Source organism: Corylus avellana, chromosome 1, assembly GCF_965113065.1.
Source record: "Corylus avellana chromosome 1, dhCorAvel1.hap1.2, whole genome shotgun sequence".
NCBI lineage: Eukaryota > Viridiplantae > Streptophyta > Magnoliopsida > Fagales > Betulaceae > Corylus > Corylus avellana.
This window is the reverse complement of record NC_142490.1, coordinates 19128167-19148621: the sequence shown is the minus strand read 5'-3', so window position 1 is coordinate 19148621 and position 20455 is coordinate 19128167. Positions and strand designations below refer to the sequence as shown.

General features: G+C 37.2%; 2 protein-coding genes across 2 annotated transcripts; one reads left to right on the top strand and one right to left on the bottom strand.

The window, feature by feature from the left end:
- Nucleotides 1-3170, top strand: LOC132169350 (uncharacterized). Its single transcript, XM_088513959.1, has 5 exons — nt 1-825; nt 1014-1208; nt 1926-2195; nt 2279-2977; nt 3081-3170. The coding sequence occupies exons 1-5, from the start codon at nt 1-3 to the stop codon at nt 3168-3170; spliced, it is 2079 nt and encodes a 692-aa protein (XP_088370085.1).
- Nucleotides 3171-14102: 10932 nt separating this feature from the next.
- Nucleotides 14103-17178, bottom strand: LOC132168637 (uncharacterized). Its single transcript, XM_059579647.2, has 5 exons — nt 16728-17178; nt 16516-16644; nt 16140-16344; nt 15522-15577; nt 14103-14317 (listed from the first exon to the last, which is right to left on the bottom strand). The coding sequence occupies exons 1-5, from the start codon at nt 17073-17075 to the stop codon at nt 14249-14251; spliced, it is 807 nt and encodes a 268-aa protein (XP_059435630.2). The 5' UTR covers nt 17076-17178; the 3' UTR covers nt 14103-14248.
- Nucleotides 17179-20455: the final 3277 nt, after the last annotated feature.

Genomic DNA, 20455 nt, shown 5'->3' with positions numbered 1-20455 from the left:
ATGGAGGAGGCCAAGGTTGAAATCCAAAATTTTAGCAATCGGCATATTAATGCTCTTATACAAGGTCCCCAAGCTGATTTTACATGGAAGTTCACGGGCTTTTATGGACATCCGGAGGCTTCAAAAAGACATGAGGCTTGGGCACTTCTGCGGTATTTAGGCCACCTTGATCCTCTACCATGGATGTGTATTGGCGGCTTTAATGAAGTAGTCAATGGGACTGAAAAATGGGGTGGACACACAAGACATCGGAGAGGTATGCAGGAGTTCCAAAGGGCCCTAGAGGATTGTGGACTGTCTGATCTTGGATTTTGTGGTTCTAAATACACTTGGAGTAACTGCCAAGATGGAATAAATTTTATCAAGGAGCGGCTTGATAGAGGGGTGGCAAACCTTGAATGGAGACACTATTATCCAGAAGCGGTGGTGAATGTGGATGCAGCAGTTTCATCGGATCATGCCCCACTAATATTGAGCCTCCTGAATAATGGAAGCAAAGTTGCTAGGAAAAGTTTTTTCCGGTTTGAGGCTGGTTGGGCATTAAATGATGGGTACAAGTATGAAGTATCCACAATCTGGAATTTGGCATGGCCGGGGAAAATGGGATGGGAGTGCTTGAGCAATAAATTGTCTGCATGCATGCTGAAAATTACCCATTGGAATGAAGGCTTTTCCAAACCTTCACAAAATCGGTTAGCATGCATGAGGGCCCGCCTAGCTGAATTACAAGGGATGGAACGTATGGGGAATAGTGAGAGTATGGTTCGCTTGAAACGTGACATCGAGACTCTGACGGAACAAGAAGATTTATGGTGGCGCCAAAGGGCAAAGTTGAATTGGCTAAAACATGGGAATAGAAATACAAAGTATTTCCATGCATGTGCTAGTTCAAGGCGGAAAAAAAAAACTATATTGGAAAGATCAAGGATGAGGGAGGGCAGTGGAGGGAGACTATGGAGGGGGTGAACACGGCCTTTGTGGATTATTTTTCCACCTTGTTTTCTTTTGGACAGGAAGGGGACCTTGGACCGTGTTTGCTTCAGGTTGAGAAATGTGTACAAGAGAGTATGAACGCTGCTTTGGTGGAGGACTTCATAGCTGAGGAAATCAGTGCAGCGTTAAATCAAATGGCGTCGCTCAAAGCTGCCGGACCGGATGGGCTGGATGCTTGCTTTTTCCAACAAAATTGGACCCTCATGGGTGAGGAGGTATGTAGATGTCTAATTGAAATCCTTAACTCTGGGGTTAAGCCTTCTTCATTGAATCAAACTCATATTGCTCTTATCCCTAAGAAACCAAACCCACAATGTGTGACTGACTTTCGCCCCATAAGCCTTTGTAATGTGTTGTATAAACTTATTCCGAAGGTACTAGCTAATAGGCTCAAAAAAATCCTCCCACATATTATTTCTCTGGCCCAAAGTGCTTTCATTCTAAGAAGATTGATCACAGATAATATTTTGGCGGCCTATGAAACACTCCACACAATGCATACGGGCATGAGGGGTAAGAAGGGTTTTATGGCTATTAAGTTAGACATGAGCAAGGCTTATGATAGGGTGGAATGGAGGTTTTTGGAGGCGTTGATGAGAAAAATGGGCTTTCATGAAAAATGGATCCGTTTAGTGATGATGTGTGTCTTTTCAGTTCATTACTCGATTTTGATGCATGGGGAGCCGTGTGGGAATAAAACCCCGTCTCGGGGTATTAGACAGGGTGACCCTATCTCACCCTATCTTTTTCTCCTATGTGCTAAGGTCTTGAGTTCTATGGTGCTACATGCAAATAGAGAAGGGCTTTTATCTGGGGTACCCACATCTAGAAAGGGTCCAAAAATCAGCCACCTATTTTTGGCAGATGATAGTTTACTGTTTTGCAGGACTACACTTGCCCAATGGAGTAATATGTTGGCCATTCTGCGATAGTATGAGGCGGCATCTGGTCAAAAAATGAACGCTGAGAAGACCTCAACAGTTTTTAGTAGGAATGCTCCTACGGTGGAAAAGGATACTATTTTGGAGTTTGCCGGTCTTCCTGCCACTTGCATATATGAAAAGTATTTGGGTTTGCTTGCTCTAGTGGGTCGTTCTCGAATGACAGCTTTCAAAAGTATTTTGGAGAGGGTGCGGAAACGACTACAGGATTGGAAATTACGATTTCTCTCCCAAGCCGGCAAGGAAGTCCTCTTGAAGGCGGTTGTACAAGCCATTTCCTCCTATTGTATGAGTGTCTTTCTCCTTCCCAAATCGTGTGTTCATAGATTAATTCTCTTATGCAGGGATTTTGGTGGGGACATAATGAGAAGGATCGGAAAATATCGTGGATGAGTTGGAATAAAATGGGGGTTTCAAAGGATTATGGTGGGTTGGGTTTTCGAGAGCTCAATTGTTTTAATAAAGCTTTGGTGGCAAAGCAAGTGTGGCGCATCTGGACTATGCCGGACAGTTTAGTTGCTTGTATAATGAAAGCGAAGTATTATCCGGACTGCTCGATCCTTGAGGCCCCTTTGCGAAGAAAACCGTCTTTTGCTTGGCGGAGTATTCAGAGTTCTTGTGCGTTAATTAAGGAAGGTTTGATATGGCGGATTGGGAATGGGAAAACTACAAGAATCTGGGAAGATAGATGGATCCTGAGACCTTCATCTTTTCGGATACAATCTCCACCCAGCATTTTGGACCCGTTAGCTACAGTCAGCCAGCTCCTAGACGCAAAGGGGCACTCCTGGAACCAACATCTATTGCACCAACTGTTCTCGGTGGAGGAGCAAGCAATCATACAATCCCTTCCTATTAGCTTCACTGACCGGGAAGACAAGTTAATATGGAGGGGCGCAGACACTGGTATATTTACTGTAAAGAGTGCTTACCACATCCAAAAGACATGGGAGTCTTCACAAAAGGCGAAATGCTCAGTTCGGAAAAATCAAAGCAAGGTGTGGAAGACCTTATGGAAGTTAAATATTCCGAATGCAGAGAAGGTACTTTTTTGGAGGGCATGTCATGATATTCTTCCGACCCGTGACAATTTAGTAAGAAGGAAGGTTATTCCAGATCTAACCTGTCCAATTTGCGGAATTGAAGTGGAGTCTGTTTATCATATTTTATGGCAATGCCCTTCGGCACGCGATGTGTGGAGTATGGGCTGTGTTAAGTTTCAAAAAACACCTTTGAGGGCCCTGATTTCTTGCGGATAGCCGAAGGGATGCTGGATAAATGCAACCAGGAGGAGTTCCAGAATTTATCACTATTGCTCGGAGGATTTGGCTTAGGAGGAATGAGCTTCTTTTTGAAGGTTCCTTCTCTCACCCGAATGCTGTATTATCTCGTGCCGTGGAGGCATTGAAGGAATTTCAACGGGCTCAGACAGGGGACAATCCGGTTTGTGCTCAGGCTAGGCAGGTTGAAGTCGGAAAATGGATGGCTCCTTCTCCGGGATGGTTTAAAGTGAACTGGGATGCAGCGGGAGGGTGACAAAATGGTCTGATTGGGTTGGGAGTTGTTATAAGGGATCAGCATGGGCAATTGAGGGCGGCCAAGAGTCTTACTAGACGCGGTCACGCGGATTCTACGAACCAGCCGCTTCTGAAGCCATGGCAGCACTGATGGCTGTTCAGATGTCTCAAGCACTGGGGCAGATGCAGGTATGCTTGGAAGGTGATGCAAAGACTGTGGTGAAGGGTGTAAACTCTTGTGAACCCAACTGGAGTAGGAGGGGGCATATCATGGATGATATACGGATAGCTTTAAGGGCACTCCCTGAATGGACTATGACTTTTGTCAAACAGGAAGCCAATCAAGCTGCACATCTTCTGACCCAGTTTGCTAGGACTCAGTTTATTGATAGGTTGTGGACTCAGGATCCACCTGAATGTATCTGAGAGGTTATACCTTGTGTTGATGTTGAAGCATGAAATAAAAATTCGTTTAACTTGATTCAAAAAAAAAAAGTAAGAATGTTAGAAATTTTTAATTTTTATGAATAGTAATTATCCATGGCAGTTGTCAAACATAGCACAAATCGATGGATATTAGTGGATATATTTACTAATTATCTAGTTTCTATTTACTCTTTTTATTAATTATAAACGTTTATGTCAATTCTTAAAGATGTTAAGGGGGTATTTAGTAATCTATTCATTTCTCATTTTTATCCAAGAAGATCAAACTCATATTCACACTAACAAACAACTTTCTTCACTTTTTATTAAAAAAAAAAAAAAAAAATTAAACTTCTTTCATCTTTACCTTATATCAACCCATTTATTTCTTCTTTCTACTCTTTAAAAAAAAATTTTAAAAAAATTGCCAAACACATAATTAACTCTAACAAAACTCTTAACCAAATTCTCTAGTTTTTTCATGCGTGCATGAATTGGATAATAATTAAAACATCTGTCAAGCATAAAAAATGGGTGGTCATGTTTCCTTGTACAAGGTTATTTTGTTCTTCCTTATAATTCTCACCATGCTATGATCCTATGATTTCTTTTCCGTTAAGGAAAACATCAAACTCTCTTAATAGATCAACTTTTTTTTTTTTTTTTTTGCATAGTATAAAATTAATTATTAAAAACCTCAACTAAAACACATATCCGCAAGGCAATTCACGTTAAATAGAATCTCAACAATTTTGCTGTTCAAGTTGGTAGCAATATTGTGAGAGAACTAATATGAAACTTACATGTTTTTGTCCACTTACCTAAGGGTGTAAAGGTCGGCGGTTAATAACCGCTACCCACTTTTGAAGGCATTTAAGAAAAACCACTAACCGCCTTTATATATATATATATATGGCCACAGCCCCCACAAGCCACAACGTGGCTCCGCCACTGGGTGTTGGAAAAAGGAAAAGGAAAAGGGAATTATAAGAAAAAAAAAAAAAAAAAAAGCGATAGCGTCTTCCTAAGAGGCCGTTGGGAATGGTCAAATAAATGACTCGTCCCATCAAACAAACTGAAACCGCCAAAAGAGGCCATATTAAAAGGCAAAGTTTCAAAAACGAACAAAACCCGAAAGGGTTTACCGCACAACCATCACTAGTCAGTTGAGAAAACCAAACAAGACCATTAGTGGTCAATAGAAAAAGGAAATGAAAGACATCAAATTTTTATAAGTAAATGCAGTCAAAAAGCACAACTTTTCTCGAACACGATGAGCAAAGACAACTAAAGGGTATATCCATAAGATATATGATGGACTATTGTGTTTAGCTCTCATAGTGTAATGAATTTAATGATCAAGAGGTGAATTTATATCGCGTCATGTTACTACATATTCTTTTATTCATAATTCAACAATGGGAAAAAGAAAAAAAAAACAACACAACAAAGGTAGGTACGTACTCTTTCCTAGCATGGGAAAGAGAGACTGTACGACTATTTTTTTCAGCCGTTTATATCAAATGTTGCTTTATTAATTAGAAGGAAAAAAGAAAAAAAAAAAAGGGTAAAGTTCACTTAACCCCCTCAAACTACCACCCAAATGACAATCTACCTCTCAAACTATCAATTGCAATAATTTACCCCCCAAACTACCAAAACAATGACAATGTACCAATGCTAACAAAATAACGAAATTACCCCAATAAAATTTTTAATAAGACAAAAGTACCCTTAAAATTTTTTTAAAAATAAATAAATTTTAGTATTTTTGTTTTTATTTGAGTAAGGGTAATTTTGTCATTTTATTAAAATTGGGGGTACATTGTCATTTTTTTGGTAGTTTGTTGGGTAAATTGTTGCAATTAATAATTTGAGAGGTAAATTGTCATTGAAGTGGTAGTTTGAGGGGGTTAAATAGACTTTACCCTATAAACTTTAAAATAATGTCCATTTTATCAAACTTTCTTTTCTTTTTTTCTTCTTCTTCGGTACACTTTTTGTAAACCCAATTTTAGCTGCCACCAGGGCCAGGCCCACTGGGCCACTACCCTCAACCTAATTGGAAATGATTTTTTAAAAAACATTTTAAAATTATCTCCTAAATATTCCCAAGTAATTGGCTAATTTCCTAAAAGTAAGGAGGAAAATTTAAAACTAATCTGACATTTTATAAACATGGTGAGACAAAAACCGAATTTAAAGTGAAAAGTTCACTTTTTTTCTAAATTTGAACAGTTACTTTCAAATTGAGCCAAATATCAAGGGGTTGTTTGTTAATAACCCAGCCATTTTTCAGTATTGTACACAATTTTATTTTATTTTATTTTTTTGTAGAAAAGCATTTGATAAATTGTTTAGAAAAATAGTGATCGATGGGTAGGGGTGTCAAGGCGTGCGGTTAATAACCGTCTGCTAACCGTTAACCGCTATAACCACTAACCGTTTAGCCACTTAACCGCTATAACTACTTAACCGCTATAACCGCCTGGCGATTAGCGGTTAGCGGTTATTGGGTTTACTAATCGTAACCGCTAAGCGCTAACCGCATTTTTTATATAATATATTTTTATAATTATAATTATAATAATATTTATATATCTAATATAATCCATTCATCATTAATAATTAAATCACATTTTTGTTTTAGATAATTAAATAACAATGATAATGTTCAATGACAATTCAAATACTTTATTCAAGTTAATCATATTATATTATTATTAATGTATAATGATAACGTGATTCGTATAATATCAAATTAAGTAATTGGCATTGGATTAAACAATGTGTTACTTATAAGCACAATTGAAGTATGAATGTATTATCATTCTAATTTTAGTAATTTATATATTATCACTATAATTGATATGATTATATCACAAGATGAATTGATCATTAAATCATATGATTATATAATAACAAATAATACATATATAATGAGATCATATGACTATATAATCTGAAATTTTAAAAACATGGTGAGACAAAAACCAAATTTAAAGTGAAAAGTTCACTTTTTTCCAAATTTGAAGAGTTACTTTCAAATTGAGCCAAATATCAAGGGGTTGTTTGTTAATAACCCAGCCATTTTCCGGTACTGCACACATTTTTTTTTTTGTAGAAAAGCATTTGATAAATTGTTTCCGAAAATAGTGACTGATGGGATGTAAAAGGTAAGAATGTTGGAAGTTTAATTTTTTTATTTTTTTGATGAATAGTAATTGTCCATGGCCATTGTCAAACACAGCTCAAATCGATGGATACTTGTAGACATATTTACTAATTATGTAGTTTCTAATTACACTTTTATTAATTATAAACTTTTATGTCAATTCGTAAAGATGTTAAGGGAGTGTTTGGTAATCTATTCATTTATCATTTTTATCCAAAAAGATCAAACTCATTTTTTCACACTAACAAACAACTTTCTTCGCTCTTTTTTTTTTTTTTTTTTTTTTCTTAAAATTCCTCACATCAACCCATTTGTTTCTTCTTTCTACTCTAAAAATAAATAAATAAATAAATAATAAAAAATAAAAAATTGTCAAACACATAGTTAACTCTAACAAAACTTTCAACCAAATTCTTTTGTTTCTTCACGCGTGCGTGAATTGGATAATAATTGAAACATTTATCAAGCATAAAAAATGGGTGGTCATGTTTCCTTGTACAAGGCTACTTTGTTCTTCCTAATAATTCTCATCATGCTATAATCCTATGATTTCTTTTCCGTTAAGGAAAACATCAAACTCTCTTGATAGATCGACTTTTTTTTATCCTATTTTTTTTTTCTTAGTATATGTTGAGAATAAATTCACCTTACAAGCCCACCAAATTTTGGGTCTAATGGCCAATGATAGGCCCATGCAAATATTAATTAAATGAGCAAGGGCTATTTAATTAAATAAAAGAAGATATATTCCAATTGGGACTCTATTGGAATATAGGAGTCCTATTCCAAGTCTACAGTGAAATAGAAGCTCAATTCTAACTCAAGCTCCTAGGAATCCCAAATCAACTCAAACAAGGAAGACTAAGTTCAAATCAACCTCAACTCTTCAACCTATAAATAACCCCATACACAACGTACAAAAACACATTCTCAATTCTCTCATACTAGAGATCACATATTAGAACTCAATCAATACCTTTTGAGCATATTGAATTGTTGTGCCCTGAAGCATAATCTTTCAAATCCGAAAACTGACTTTGGCATCGGAGTTTCTCGGCACAGACACCGGCAGATCTTTTGACGCTTTATTTATTTTGTAGCTGTTCAAAGCATACGACAATGACGTATTGAAGATCTAGAAGGCCCGAAGAATTCGCAGTCCACCGTGAAGAAAACTGTTCTAACAGTTTGGCGTCGTCTGTGGGAACAATTACTTCGTTTCTCACAAAAAAATTTATTCACCATGGTGGCCACCACGCGATCAGGGAGCGTAGCTCTCCAGCAGAGGAAGTCACTGCCGGATCCAGCCAGCCGCGTTGATGCGGCGACTCAGGATCAATTGGATCCAACAATCCGTGTCTATCCGGTTAATCCAGTCATTCAGCCTCTGCCGATACAAAACAATCTGCCTCCCCTGCAGCCGGAGCAGGGAGAGTTTCGCGGCGATGGTGGCACAGATCGAAGATTTAAAGTGGTAGAACGCAGAGCTTCTGCTACGTATACCCGAGCACTCTCACCACAAAGAAAACTGCGATTGGCGGGAAGAAGAAGAACACAATAGCAGGGTTGGTGGTCACAACCAACCGGGAGGAGGACATCACGACGACAACTTCTGGTTACGTGACAACCGGGAGAAGGACAATCGGGTGAAGGATGACCAAAACGGTGGCAACCGAGACAAAGGCGGGAATGACGAAGAGATCAACCAGAGGATGGCGGAATTTGACAAAAAGCTCATAGATATGGAGATTGAGAGGAAAGGTAAGATGAAGGATACCTTCGTGGATAAGCTGCTGCAGGGAACCGACTCACCTTTCTCCCAATGGGTGGAAGCTTATCAGTTTGCTTGAGAAGTTCAAAGCCCTGCAGATGACGAGTTATGCTGGCGTGGGAGATCTGGTTGAGCATCTGGAGGACTTCTGATCACATGTGCGACTCCTTGGAATTCCTGACGAGGTAGCTTGCCGGGCTTTTCCCCTTACCCTGTCAAGGAGTGCCCAAAATTGGTTTAGAAAATTGCTCCCGAACTCATTTGACAAGTTCGAAGACCTAGGCCAGGTATTCTTGACTTAGTTCATGACAACAAGGACCCGGAAAAAGCCACCATCCTATTTGCTGACTATGAAGCAGCGCAATGGTGAGACCTTGAAGCAGTTCATCACCCGGTTCAACCTGGAGAAGACGGGGATAGATGATCCTACAGATGTCCTGATATATTCGGCAATCTATCATGGGCTTTCAACTAAAGAGTCGGTGATGAGGAAGCTGGCGCGGAGATTGCCGAGTAATCTTCAAGAATTAATGAGCAAGGTGGAGGAGTTCATTAATGAGGCTGATACCCTGGAGGCGATAAAGAGCACTAGGCAGCCGGAACAGAAGGGATAAAGTAAGAAGAAGGAGTCTAAGAAGGTAGTGGAGGAACATAAGCCATCAAGAAAGAAGTACCATGACCATGACTTCACACCTCTCAACACGGAGAATTGAGGAACCAGGATGTAATATCTGAGATTCGAACAATCGCTAGAGGATTCGCCAGAGGAGGAGAGTATAACTCCGCAAGGAAGACTTATGCACGGCAAACGAAGATCCGAGAGGTATGTGCAGTTGAAAGACCATTGAAGCTTCAGAAGAAAGAAACCTTGATGATTGGATTCTCAGATGAATATTATGAAGGGATATCTTCCCCTCATACGGATGCACTGGTGGTCACGTTAACCGCGGGTTAGGGGTGGGCAGATTACCGATTACCGACCGCCTGCCGAATTTAACTAAACCGATATTAACCGCAACTGATAGTTATCGGTTAAAAATTTTATACTTATTAGCTTATCGGTCGATTAATATTTTGTTCTCGAAAACCGATATAACAGATAAGAAACCGATAAGGGGGTATAAATGTAATTCTTAATTTTTCCTAATAATATACAATTTATTGAAACACAAAACGACGTAGTTTTGGGTATGATTTATATACCTCATTACCTCTCTAAGCGATTTAACCCATAAGGAACTGATTTAACCAAACCGTTTTAACCCATTTAAACAATAATTTTGGAATAAAAGCTTATCAATGGGTAATCGATTAAAAAACCGATTAACCGATAATTTCGGTTCGGTAACCGGTTTTAGCCGAAACCGAACCGTTTAGACCAATAACCACGCCTAACCATGGCCAATCACAGCATGCGCCGAATTTTGGTGTATAATAGGAGCTCAGCTGACATTCTGTATTGGCCAGCATTCAAGCAGCTCAGCATTGGCCGATAGAAGGTTGGAGTATTGAAGTTCCCACTGATGGGATTCACGGGTGAGCAGGTTCAACCAATTGGCACCATTGATCTCTCGGTGACAGCCAGCGTAGTCACTAAGCAAGCTACAGTAATGGTGAGGTTTCTATTGATTGACCGGCCTTCAGCGTACAACGCCATCATCGGTAGAGCAGCACTCAACGCACTCCGGGCAATAACATCAACCTCACACTTGAAGATAAAGTTTCCAACCGACCACGGGGTCGGGGAGGTTAAGGAGACCAGTGGGAAGCCCGTCAGTGCTACAACGTGACTGTGAAGAATCTGCCTGGGAAGCTTAATGTTTTTATTTAGTATTTTGTGTTGACTTTTATTTATCAAAAAAATAAAAATTATGTTGACTTTAGAGAGCATATGACCTTAGCACCACGAATGGTGTATATCAAGATCTTAGTCGACGAAATCACCATCCTGCTATTTACAAAATATGCAGGTCCAGAGGAATACTGCTTAAAATTGGACTGGCCTACGAGGGAAAAAATATGTGTCGACATATATAGCTAGAGGTCTGACTTTCTTGCATGAGGAATCACCACTAAGAATTGTTCATAGAGACATCAAAACTACCAATGTTCTACTGGATATGAACCTTAATTCGAATATTTCTGACTTCGGTTTGGCCAAATTTGATGAAGAGGATAATACCCACATTAGCACCCGAGTTGCTGGAACAATGTGAGCTACCCTTTTCTCTCTTTCGTTCAATATGGAGTCTTTTTTTTTTTTTTTTTTTTTTTTCATTATATTCTTCCTTTTCTTTTGTCCTCCCAAGGATTAAGTACTATAAACGTCTTGGAATAAGTATATGGTTGGATTTTTATACGTTAGATGTCTACATTTTCAACATCATGCTTATAGAGAAATTCTTAGCTTCATCAAACATGTACCATTAACCTGGTGTAGTTATCAAATGTCTTAAGTAATTGATGCACTAAACAATCAGCTGAATTTCCATGTAAAGTAAAAATTGCAGGATACAAAAAAACAAAAGGAAGAAAAATCTGTCCATTCAACTATTAACACAAATGCTAGCCCTAAAAGCTAACTCCTTCTAAAATTTGAAAAACAAAATGATAGAAATAAAATTGTTTTCAATTATTCTCTCATCCTACACCCGAAAAAACATGTTAATGCATGCCATTTAAAGTGATCTAACAAACAACTATTTCCAAAGGGAAAAAGAAATTATTGACATCTTGCAGAATCATAAGAACCAGTCCCCCTTGAACTTGAGCCCGATGACTAGTCAAATTGTGTAGCTATTGGTACATGACTACGTTAGTTCTCAACTTACAAGTTGCAAGAGTCATGAAATGTTCTTTTTTCTTGCTGACAATAATTTTCTGTATCTTTGACAAAATGAAATTTACCGCTCAATTCTAGGAACCTTATTGATTGCATATTTGGATTTTGAATGCAAATGAAATGTGATTTGATACCTTAAGTTTCTATTGATGTTGGATTTTGTTGAATATGATCTTTTTTCCTTTTTCCCTGAGCAATCATACTAATGATCTAAGTGATAATATAATCTTTATTTGTAGATGATACATGGCGCCAAAATATGCACTGTGGGGTTATTTAACCTATAAAGCAGATGTTTACAGTTTTGGTGTTGTTGCGTTGGAAATTGTCGCTGAGAAGAGCAACATGAAATATCGACCAAATGAGAATTATGTATGCCTTTTAGATTGGGTAAGATTGATCTTTTCTTTTAATATTCGCAACTATATAAATTTTGGAGACCTGGTTGCTTCTTTGCCCCTTTCCACTCAACTTGGTCATCCTAATCTTTTACTCTAGACTCAAGCAACAAAATAAACTAAATTATGTTGAAATTGTCTACCTTGTTCACTTCACACCTTAGTTCAGCTTATTGACGTGTATTTTTTCTTCTATGTGAGTATAGTTGCTTTTTAATTCTCTTTTTCTTTCTAGTCGGAAATGGATACTATATACTACACTTTCATTACGCTTTTGTCTCACTAGGTTGATGTCACAGTGTCCATCAACCCTTGTATGTAAACGAATAATGCTACATACTCAACTCTCATTCCACTTTTAATTAATTGAGTTGATGTGACATTGTTTATCAGCTCTTAAATCAATTTTTATTAAAAGAAAAAGAAAAAAAAAAAATCAAAAGCTGATTGGCACTATAACATCAATCTAATAAAATTATCGATAGATAAAACCGACGGGCGTGCTGGCAACATAGTAGGTGAAGCAAAGCCCGAAAGCTACTGTCTTCGCCAACTTTAGAGCATGGATAATAACATGGATTGGGTAGCATTAGTTATTTGAGAAGAAAACTCTTTTGATAGTAGTCACGCATGCCTTCATGAACAGGAAGGATGCTCAAGAATGGCTAATCGCCCCAATCACAGAAGATATCCACACCTTTCAAATAAGGATTTTTTTTGGAAGATATCCACATTAGCTAATCGCCCCCTTCACTCAGATCGTCTGTGGCGTGGGTGTTCCGGTGATGGCATGCAAGGAGATTACTGGTTCGTCAGCCCTCCTTCCTTCAAAATCAATTGAGTCTCTCTCCTCCCAATTTTCTTCATCCGCATAGACCCCTTCAATCAAGAACTATTTTTTGCACCTATGACCTGGGACAAATTTTTCGACACAATTGAAGCATAATCCTTGAGCTCTTCAGTCTTGCATCTCCGCAGGGGACAGTCGTCGGGTGGGCAGTGGTTTGCTTCGGGTTAGAATCGAAGAAGGAAGAGGGGCCATTGCAGCCCACTGGGTCGTGCGTTTGTCTTCTGAATTTGGGGGTTTCTTTGGGCTCCAATTTCTTGCTTCGTATAGTCGGGCTAACCCAATTACTTTTGTCACCGTTGTGGGTCTGGCTGCTTGAACCTCTCATCTCAATGTTCCCCTTCAACCCGCTCACGAAACAACCCAATTGATGTTGGGTGGACAGCTTCCGTACTCGACTGAGGAGCCGCTCGAATTGGAGTTGATACTCCCTTACCGAGCCAGTTTGTTGTAGTTTGGTGAGGTCTCCAAAGTGATCATCAAAGGCTGTATGTCCATAGTGTGTATGCATAGCTGCCTTGAATGCCTCCCAGGTAAGCACCTCTTCACTGTCTTTGAACAATTGATACCACATATAGGCCTGCCCTTCTAAGTGATAAGATGCCAACGGCAACTTCTCCCCTTCTTCTGACTGTTGGTAATCAAAAAATTGCTCTACCCTGCAAATCCAACTTGTAGGATCTTCTGTTCCGTTATATTTAGGGAAATCTAGTTTGGCCAACTTTGTAGAGAAAGACATGTAAAAATTGAATAAAAGAATTTGTAGAGAAAGACATTGTAAAAATAGACATTTTTCTTTTTGTTTTGTGACGTGTGGAGACGAATTAGAAATTGGAATGTTCTAAAACTTTTATCTTTCAATTTTGTTTGTAGTACAACATCTGACACATGTTTACCGAATCACTCTAAAAAATGCCATAATATTGCAACATGTGCTGTAAACATTTTTTTTTAAACAAAAAAAAAGAATAAACCATTTTTTAAGGCATAATTTTTTAACCGATTTTTTAAGAGTGAACCGGTCATTAAATTAGCTTAATTAAAGGCATTTTAATTATATTTCAATAATTTTCCTTATATGTGATTTGAACCGGTTTTTCAACAGTGAACTGTCATTAAATTAGCTTAATTAAAAGCATTGAATTATATTTCAATAATTTTCCTTACGTGCGATTCCATTAAATTTGCAACATTTAAAGCACAATATTAAGTATTATTAAAAATTCACACAAAAAAAGCATTAGTGCAACAATTCTTCTGTTTATGATTAGGTAATATCACATTTCCTTTTTAATAGCAAAGACCAGTACTAATATTCTTCTGTTTAGGCTTGGATAATTACATATCTTCTTCAACAATCTCCTCCTCCGATGGGTACTCCTCCGATGGGTACTCTTCCACACAGGGCTGCAAAAAAAACCAATGGGCCAGTGTCAAAATGTGAAAAGAATCTCGTAAAGAAGAGATGCATTGCCTTTTAACCTTTTCACTTGTTTCATCACACAATTTTCAAAGAAACAAAAGGCCGTGAGCGTGTATGTGTGTGTGTTATCTCCATATGGATCCATGGAGTGCAGATTATCACTATATACATGTGTGCATGCAATTGTGCACAAAGAAAAGAAGTTAGGCACCACCTTGAACTCCAAATTATTAACACTCCTTGGCCAACCACAGCTTGCCACACAATATAATTACTGGTGGGTTTTCTATTTTGGCAGGAAATTTCCGAGAGCCAAATTTCAATTACCCATAATGAGACCCAATTACCCAATGAAAGCCCAGGTCCTCATAAGCAGAAACATTTACAATATGTCAAAAAACAAAAAAACCAAACAAACAAAAACAAAAAACAAAAAACCAACAATGAAAAGGAGACTCAGCAGCATGTTCTTCAAAACTTTTACACAACCATCATGTTCTTCTATTGATACTCTTCAAAGCATAGTCTACAACCATGTTGGCTCATAATAAAAAAGTTCGGTTTAAAAAGTGTAGAGAGAGAACCTACGAAGTTGATACGCACTGGCTTAGGAGTCGGTTCTTATCCACACTACAATTTCAAAATTTTCCCACCACCAAATGCTCCAATACTACCATTCTAATTTACCATCTCTTCTTTCTTCAAACATTAAATAAAAGTACTACGCTTCGCCTACCAATGGTTTAAAAGCATCACTTTATATTCACTTGAACTGTTTGATCACATGCATAGGGCTAGGGACCTATATTGACCTCTCTCATATTTCCCTAATCCCCCTTATGTTTTCCATCATCCTTCCCCCAACTCCAATCTCAACAAATCAAGATTTATTCAGCTAATACCTTATCTATGTAGCAAAGAACGGAGATTGAGAGGCAAGAAAACAAGATATTAGATTACTTATGTGAGCAAAGAAGATTTAGTCCACAATAGCTATCCAGAATATCGTTAAAAGATGTTTTAACATGTACCACTGCCAGCGGCTTCAAGTGCCGTGCATCATTACAACAATAGATAACAAGCAATAATCAAAGAAATATATAATTACTTTGCCTCACAATAACTGAATATCGTTATCAGTTCAGTAAATCAAACCATGCTTTCATGTAGTGATACAAACATACTAACCCTCACAGCAGTGTGAACTTCCCAACACCATTCTTTACCACGTATCTTGCCTGAACCTACTTAAAACAAAAACAAAAAATGAAAGGCGAACATCATATATCCATGAAGCTTCACTGATCAAACAAATAAAAATGAAAATAGCAGTCAATATTGTGCTAAAGAAAAGCTAAGTTCCAGTAACCATTCTCATATTACATGATTCCTAAGCAAATTAATACACTTTCACACATCAAAAGATATTTGTTATAACATGTCATGTCGTTGTCTTGAAGCATAAGCTTCTTCTCTCACCTTGACTACAAGAAGTTTTTGAAGAACTGGCAGTAAAGACCGAAAAAGAGGAATATTTGGTTGAACAAGAACAAAAGGATTAGGGGACAAGAAGCTTAAATAACAAGAATGCAGGGGTGAAGGAATATAAAATTAAAAATAGCCAAGGCAATACTAATCGGTTGTTATGATTTAAACTAAAACATCTTCACCTTTCAAATACAGGTGAAGATTTTCACCATTTGCCTCTACTAATTCATGTATAAGATAAGCCGCAGTAAATCGATAAACGCAACAGAAACAAAGAAAGAAATCAAATTAATCTTCCTTTAAATGAAATTCCTTTACCTTGCTCTTGCTCACACTCCCTGAAACACAACACGGAGACATCACCATCCCACTTGAAGGGTATACGCACCACAGCTTGATAGGTCTTAGTCTGGCCTCCAGCAGCAATATCCTTGGCCTCAAAGGTTATATAATACCTGACTATATCGGAAAGCTTAAACCTTGCTGTCAAAAGCTCCACAAACTCTAGTTGTGGATTTTCATTCTGCACACAAAAGTTTATGTAATCATGAAAAAATATAATTATTGTCACAGAAAAAGAAGCAATAACTGACTATTATTTCAGCATAACAAATATTCATCTCCATCCGATACCTCATAAGCCAAAAAAATAAAATAAAATAACAATAATAACATCAACAACAGAAACACCAACCTTGAGGCGACGGTGGTATTCGTCTATTGCGAGCTGCGAATATTGTTTGCAATCTTCGAGTTCATCTTCGTACCTTACTGCAAATGATCGAGTCGAACCACAAATAAAGGGCCTAGGCGGGCGGTGACCCTATAACAACGAAGGAGTGTTAAAGATGCAGGCACATACAGATACAGACATATACGTAGACGAAGGGAATTAATTTTACTCACCACATACACATCAGGGTTTAGGTGGTAGCGGACGCAATCCTCTTTGGTCAAGATCTCATTCTTTTTATACTTTTTATAGTAGGGGATGCAATCCAACTCAGAGTCAGCGTAAGAGCCGAAATACTCATCGTGCATACTTTTTGGATGAATTCCCATTTGCTTCTCGGGATCGTCGTTGCGGATCTCGACGGCGTCACGGTTAGGGTTCAGGCGCGTGGATCGCCGCAGAGGAGCAGGACCCGACGAGGGGACAGGAACATGGCGACTTCGCTTGCGATGTTGTTTTTCTTCGACAAACCCTATCCGTCCTCTCCTCTCCTCCACCATCCTCTTCACCATCTTAACCATCTCTCTGTCTCGCTCTCGCTCAGGCGAACATAACAATCCCAGAAGACGTAACGCGGCAAATCCTTTATAATAATCTGGAATCCCTAACCACGAAAGCAACACCTCGGCCTCTTTTATTTATAAACTTTAAAATAATTTCCAGTTTATCAAACTTTTTTTTTTTTTCTTCTTCTTCGGTACACTTTTTGTAAACCCAATTTTAGCTGCCACCAGGGGCAGGCCCACCGGGCCAGTACCCTCAACCTAATTGAAAACGATTTTTTAAAAAACATTTTAAAATTATTTCCTAAATATTCTCAAGTAATTGGCTAATTTCCTAAAAGTAAGGAGGAAAATTTAAAACTAATCTGAAATTTTAAAAACATGGTGAGACAAGCTCCTCCCAAAAAAACAAAACCAAATTTAAAGTGAAAAGTTTACTTTTTTTCAAATTTGAAGAGTTACTTTCAAGTTGAGCCAAATACCAAGGGGTTAGTTAACAACCCAACCCTTCTCCGTACATATTTTCTTTTGTAGGAAAAAAATATAATAATGATTGGTATAGAAAAATAAAAAAAATTGTATTGAAAAATAAAAGGTAAAAAATTGTTTTATAGAGATTTTTTCATTTGAATAGTAATAATGAGTAAATGATTTGATATAAAAAATTAATGATGTGATATAAAAAATGAGAATGTTTTGACATTGATTTTTTTTTTGGAAAAATAGTGAATAGTGTTGGGAGAGGGAATGTTGTTAACAAACAACCCCACATTTTTTACTTATTTATCTACTTTAATTAAATATTATTTTTTTTATTAGTTTAATTTTAAACCAACGAACAACATAAGCGTAAGAGAAATGCTACACTTCCCAAATTTTCTTCTAAAAAGTTGGTTCCCAAATGATGTGTCACTATCCCATAAGTTGGTGTCATACTTCCCAAAATAATAAATCTCATGAGATAAAGACACATCATTTGAAAACTAACTTTTGAGAAGAAAATTTGAAATGTGTAATACGCATCTAAGCATAAAGGGTAGTGTAGCAAGAAAGTAAAAAATAAAGCATAAAAAATCATTTTTTGATAAGTAAAAATTGTTAAACTTTAACTTTAACTTTTTGGCTCTTCAAATGCTGGGAGGGTGTCCGATGAAAGTTAAAAATAAAGTAGAGTGTGAAGTTTTTTAAATGAGTGTTTTTACATGTTTAGTTAATTTTTTTGGGAAAAACTAATTATAAGAACTCACTGTAAATGCTCTAAAGAACTAAACATAACTTCTGTAACCTCAAGCTGTAATTCATAATTTTGTTTTTGTTTTTGTTTTTGTTTTCCAAGTCTTTTCAAATTTAGTCTTAAAGCACAGAGAAAAGCTCATTTGGCAAATCGGTTTTTGTTTTTGCGTTTGAGAATTGTTTTCGAGAACAAAAATAGAAAACCCTTTCTTTAAAAAAGAACTGTTTTCGGAAACAATGATTGATGGGATGTAAAAAGTAAGAATGTTAGAAGTTTTTATTTTTATTTTTTATTTTTTTATTTTTATGAATAGTAATTGTCCATGGCGGTTGTCAAACACAGCACAAATCGATGGATATTTGTGGACATATTTACTAATTATCTAGTTTCTAATTACTCTTTTATTAATTATAAACTTTTATGTCAATTCCCAAAGATGTTAAGGGGGTATTTAGTAATTAATTCATTTCTCATTTTTATCCAAAAAGATCAAACTCATATTCACACTAACAAACAACTTTCTTCACTTTTTATTAAAAAAAAAAAAAAAAAAAAATTGCCAAACACATAGTTAACTCTAACAAAACTCTTAACCAAATTCTCTTGTTTCTTCATGCGTGCGTGAATTGAATAATAATTGAAACATCTGTCAAGCATAAAAAATGGGTGGTCATATTTCCTTGTACAAGGTTATTTTGTTCTTCCTTATAATTCTCACCATGCTATGATCCTATGATTTCTTTTCCATCGAGGAAAACATCAAACTCTCTTGATAGATCGACTTTTTTTTTTTTTTGTTTTTTTTTTTGCTTAGTATAAAATTAATTATTAAAAACCTCAACTAAAACACATATCCACAAGGCAATTCATGTTGAACAGAATCTCAACAATTTTGCAGTTCAAATTGCTATCAATACTGTGAGAGAACTAATATGAAACTTACATGTTTTGGTCCGGTTACCTAAGGGTGTAAAGGTCAGCGGTTAATAACCGCTACCCACTTTTGAAGGCGTTTAGGAAAAACCACTAATCGCCTTCATATATATATATATATATATATATAAAACGTTGATCTAGTTAACATCAAGCCATCTCCTTGCATTGATTTGTAATTGTCTAGTTCTCACAAGATAATCATTACAAAATTAAAACTGTCTGCCGAATCTAATTCACAGTCTGAGCTCTGATGTGCTTGACCTTTTGTCTGCCATTAGGTTTGTTCTTTTATTCCTACTCTAGCAGCTAGCTGATTTGATATAGAAACTTTATCATAACTTCCCACTGTGCGGACATTGCTCAGTTGCTATGGAGTTATGGTTCTTCATCTTTGTGGTATTTGGTGTAAAATGGGTTCTGCCTAAGTGTTTGCTTTGCTTCAATGTTGGTGAAGGAAACCTAATTAACAGGAAAAAAGTTTGGAATGTGGTGGCTTTGTGTCTCATGTGGTCTATATGGAGGGAAAGAAATGGGCAGACTATTCTTAAAGGGTAGCTCAATTGGCTAGGGAGCACACCTTAGAAGCAGAGGTCACTAATTCGAATTTTCCCCTCTTCCTCTCCTTCTCCTCATGGCCAATTACTTATAAAAAAAAAAAAAAAAAAAAAAAAAAAAAAAGGGCAGACTATTGAGGGCAGGAGCTTGCCCTTGATAAGTCTGGTTTGGTCGGTTCCCTATCTTTTGGATGTTGTTAGATGGAAGAAGTCCGTCAACTATACTGGATATTTTGGATTCACTGTATTTTTAAATTGTTATTGAGAGAATACTTTCCTATACAGCCTGTATACCTCGTTTTACTCCCTCTGAATTTTCACTAAATTATATTTACTTATCAAGAAAAAAACTGCCCCCTGTGCTGCCTCAACATCAAATCTACCATTTGGTACTTGTTTTAGGGGTGTTGCATGTAAGAATGTGAAAATTGTGCCCCTTTTTTGACAATCTAAGCCTCTGAGGGCTGCTCTTGGAATTTGTCTGTGAAGAGGAGCTAGGGGAAGCCGTCCTTCACCATCATGACTAACTTCTTTGCCATCCCATCTTTTTAGGAGGCGTGGGGAAGAAATTTCCTTGCCTAGGTCCCTGAAAATTGAAGGAAGTTTCAGAGCAGGCTCCCGGAAGTTAAATGTTAAATTTGGTCCCTTTGATAATCCTATCTGGAATATTTCAA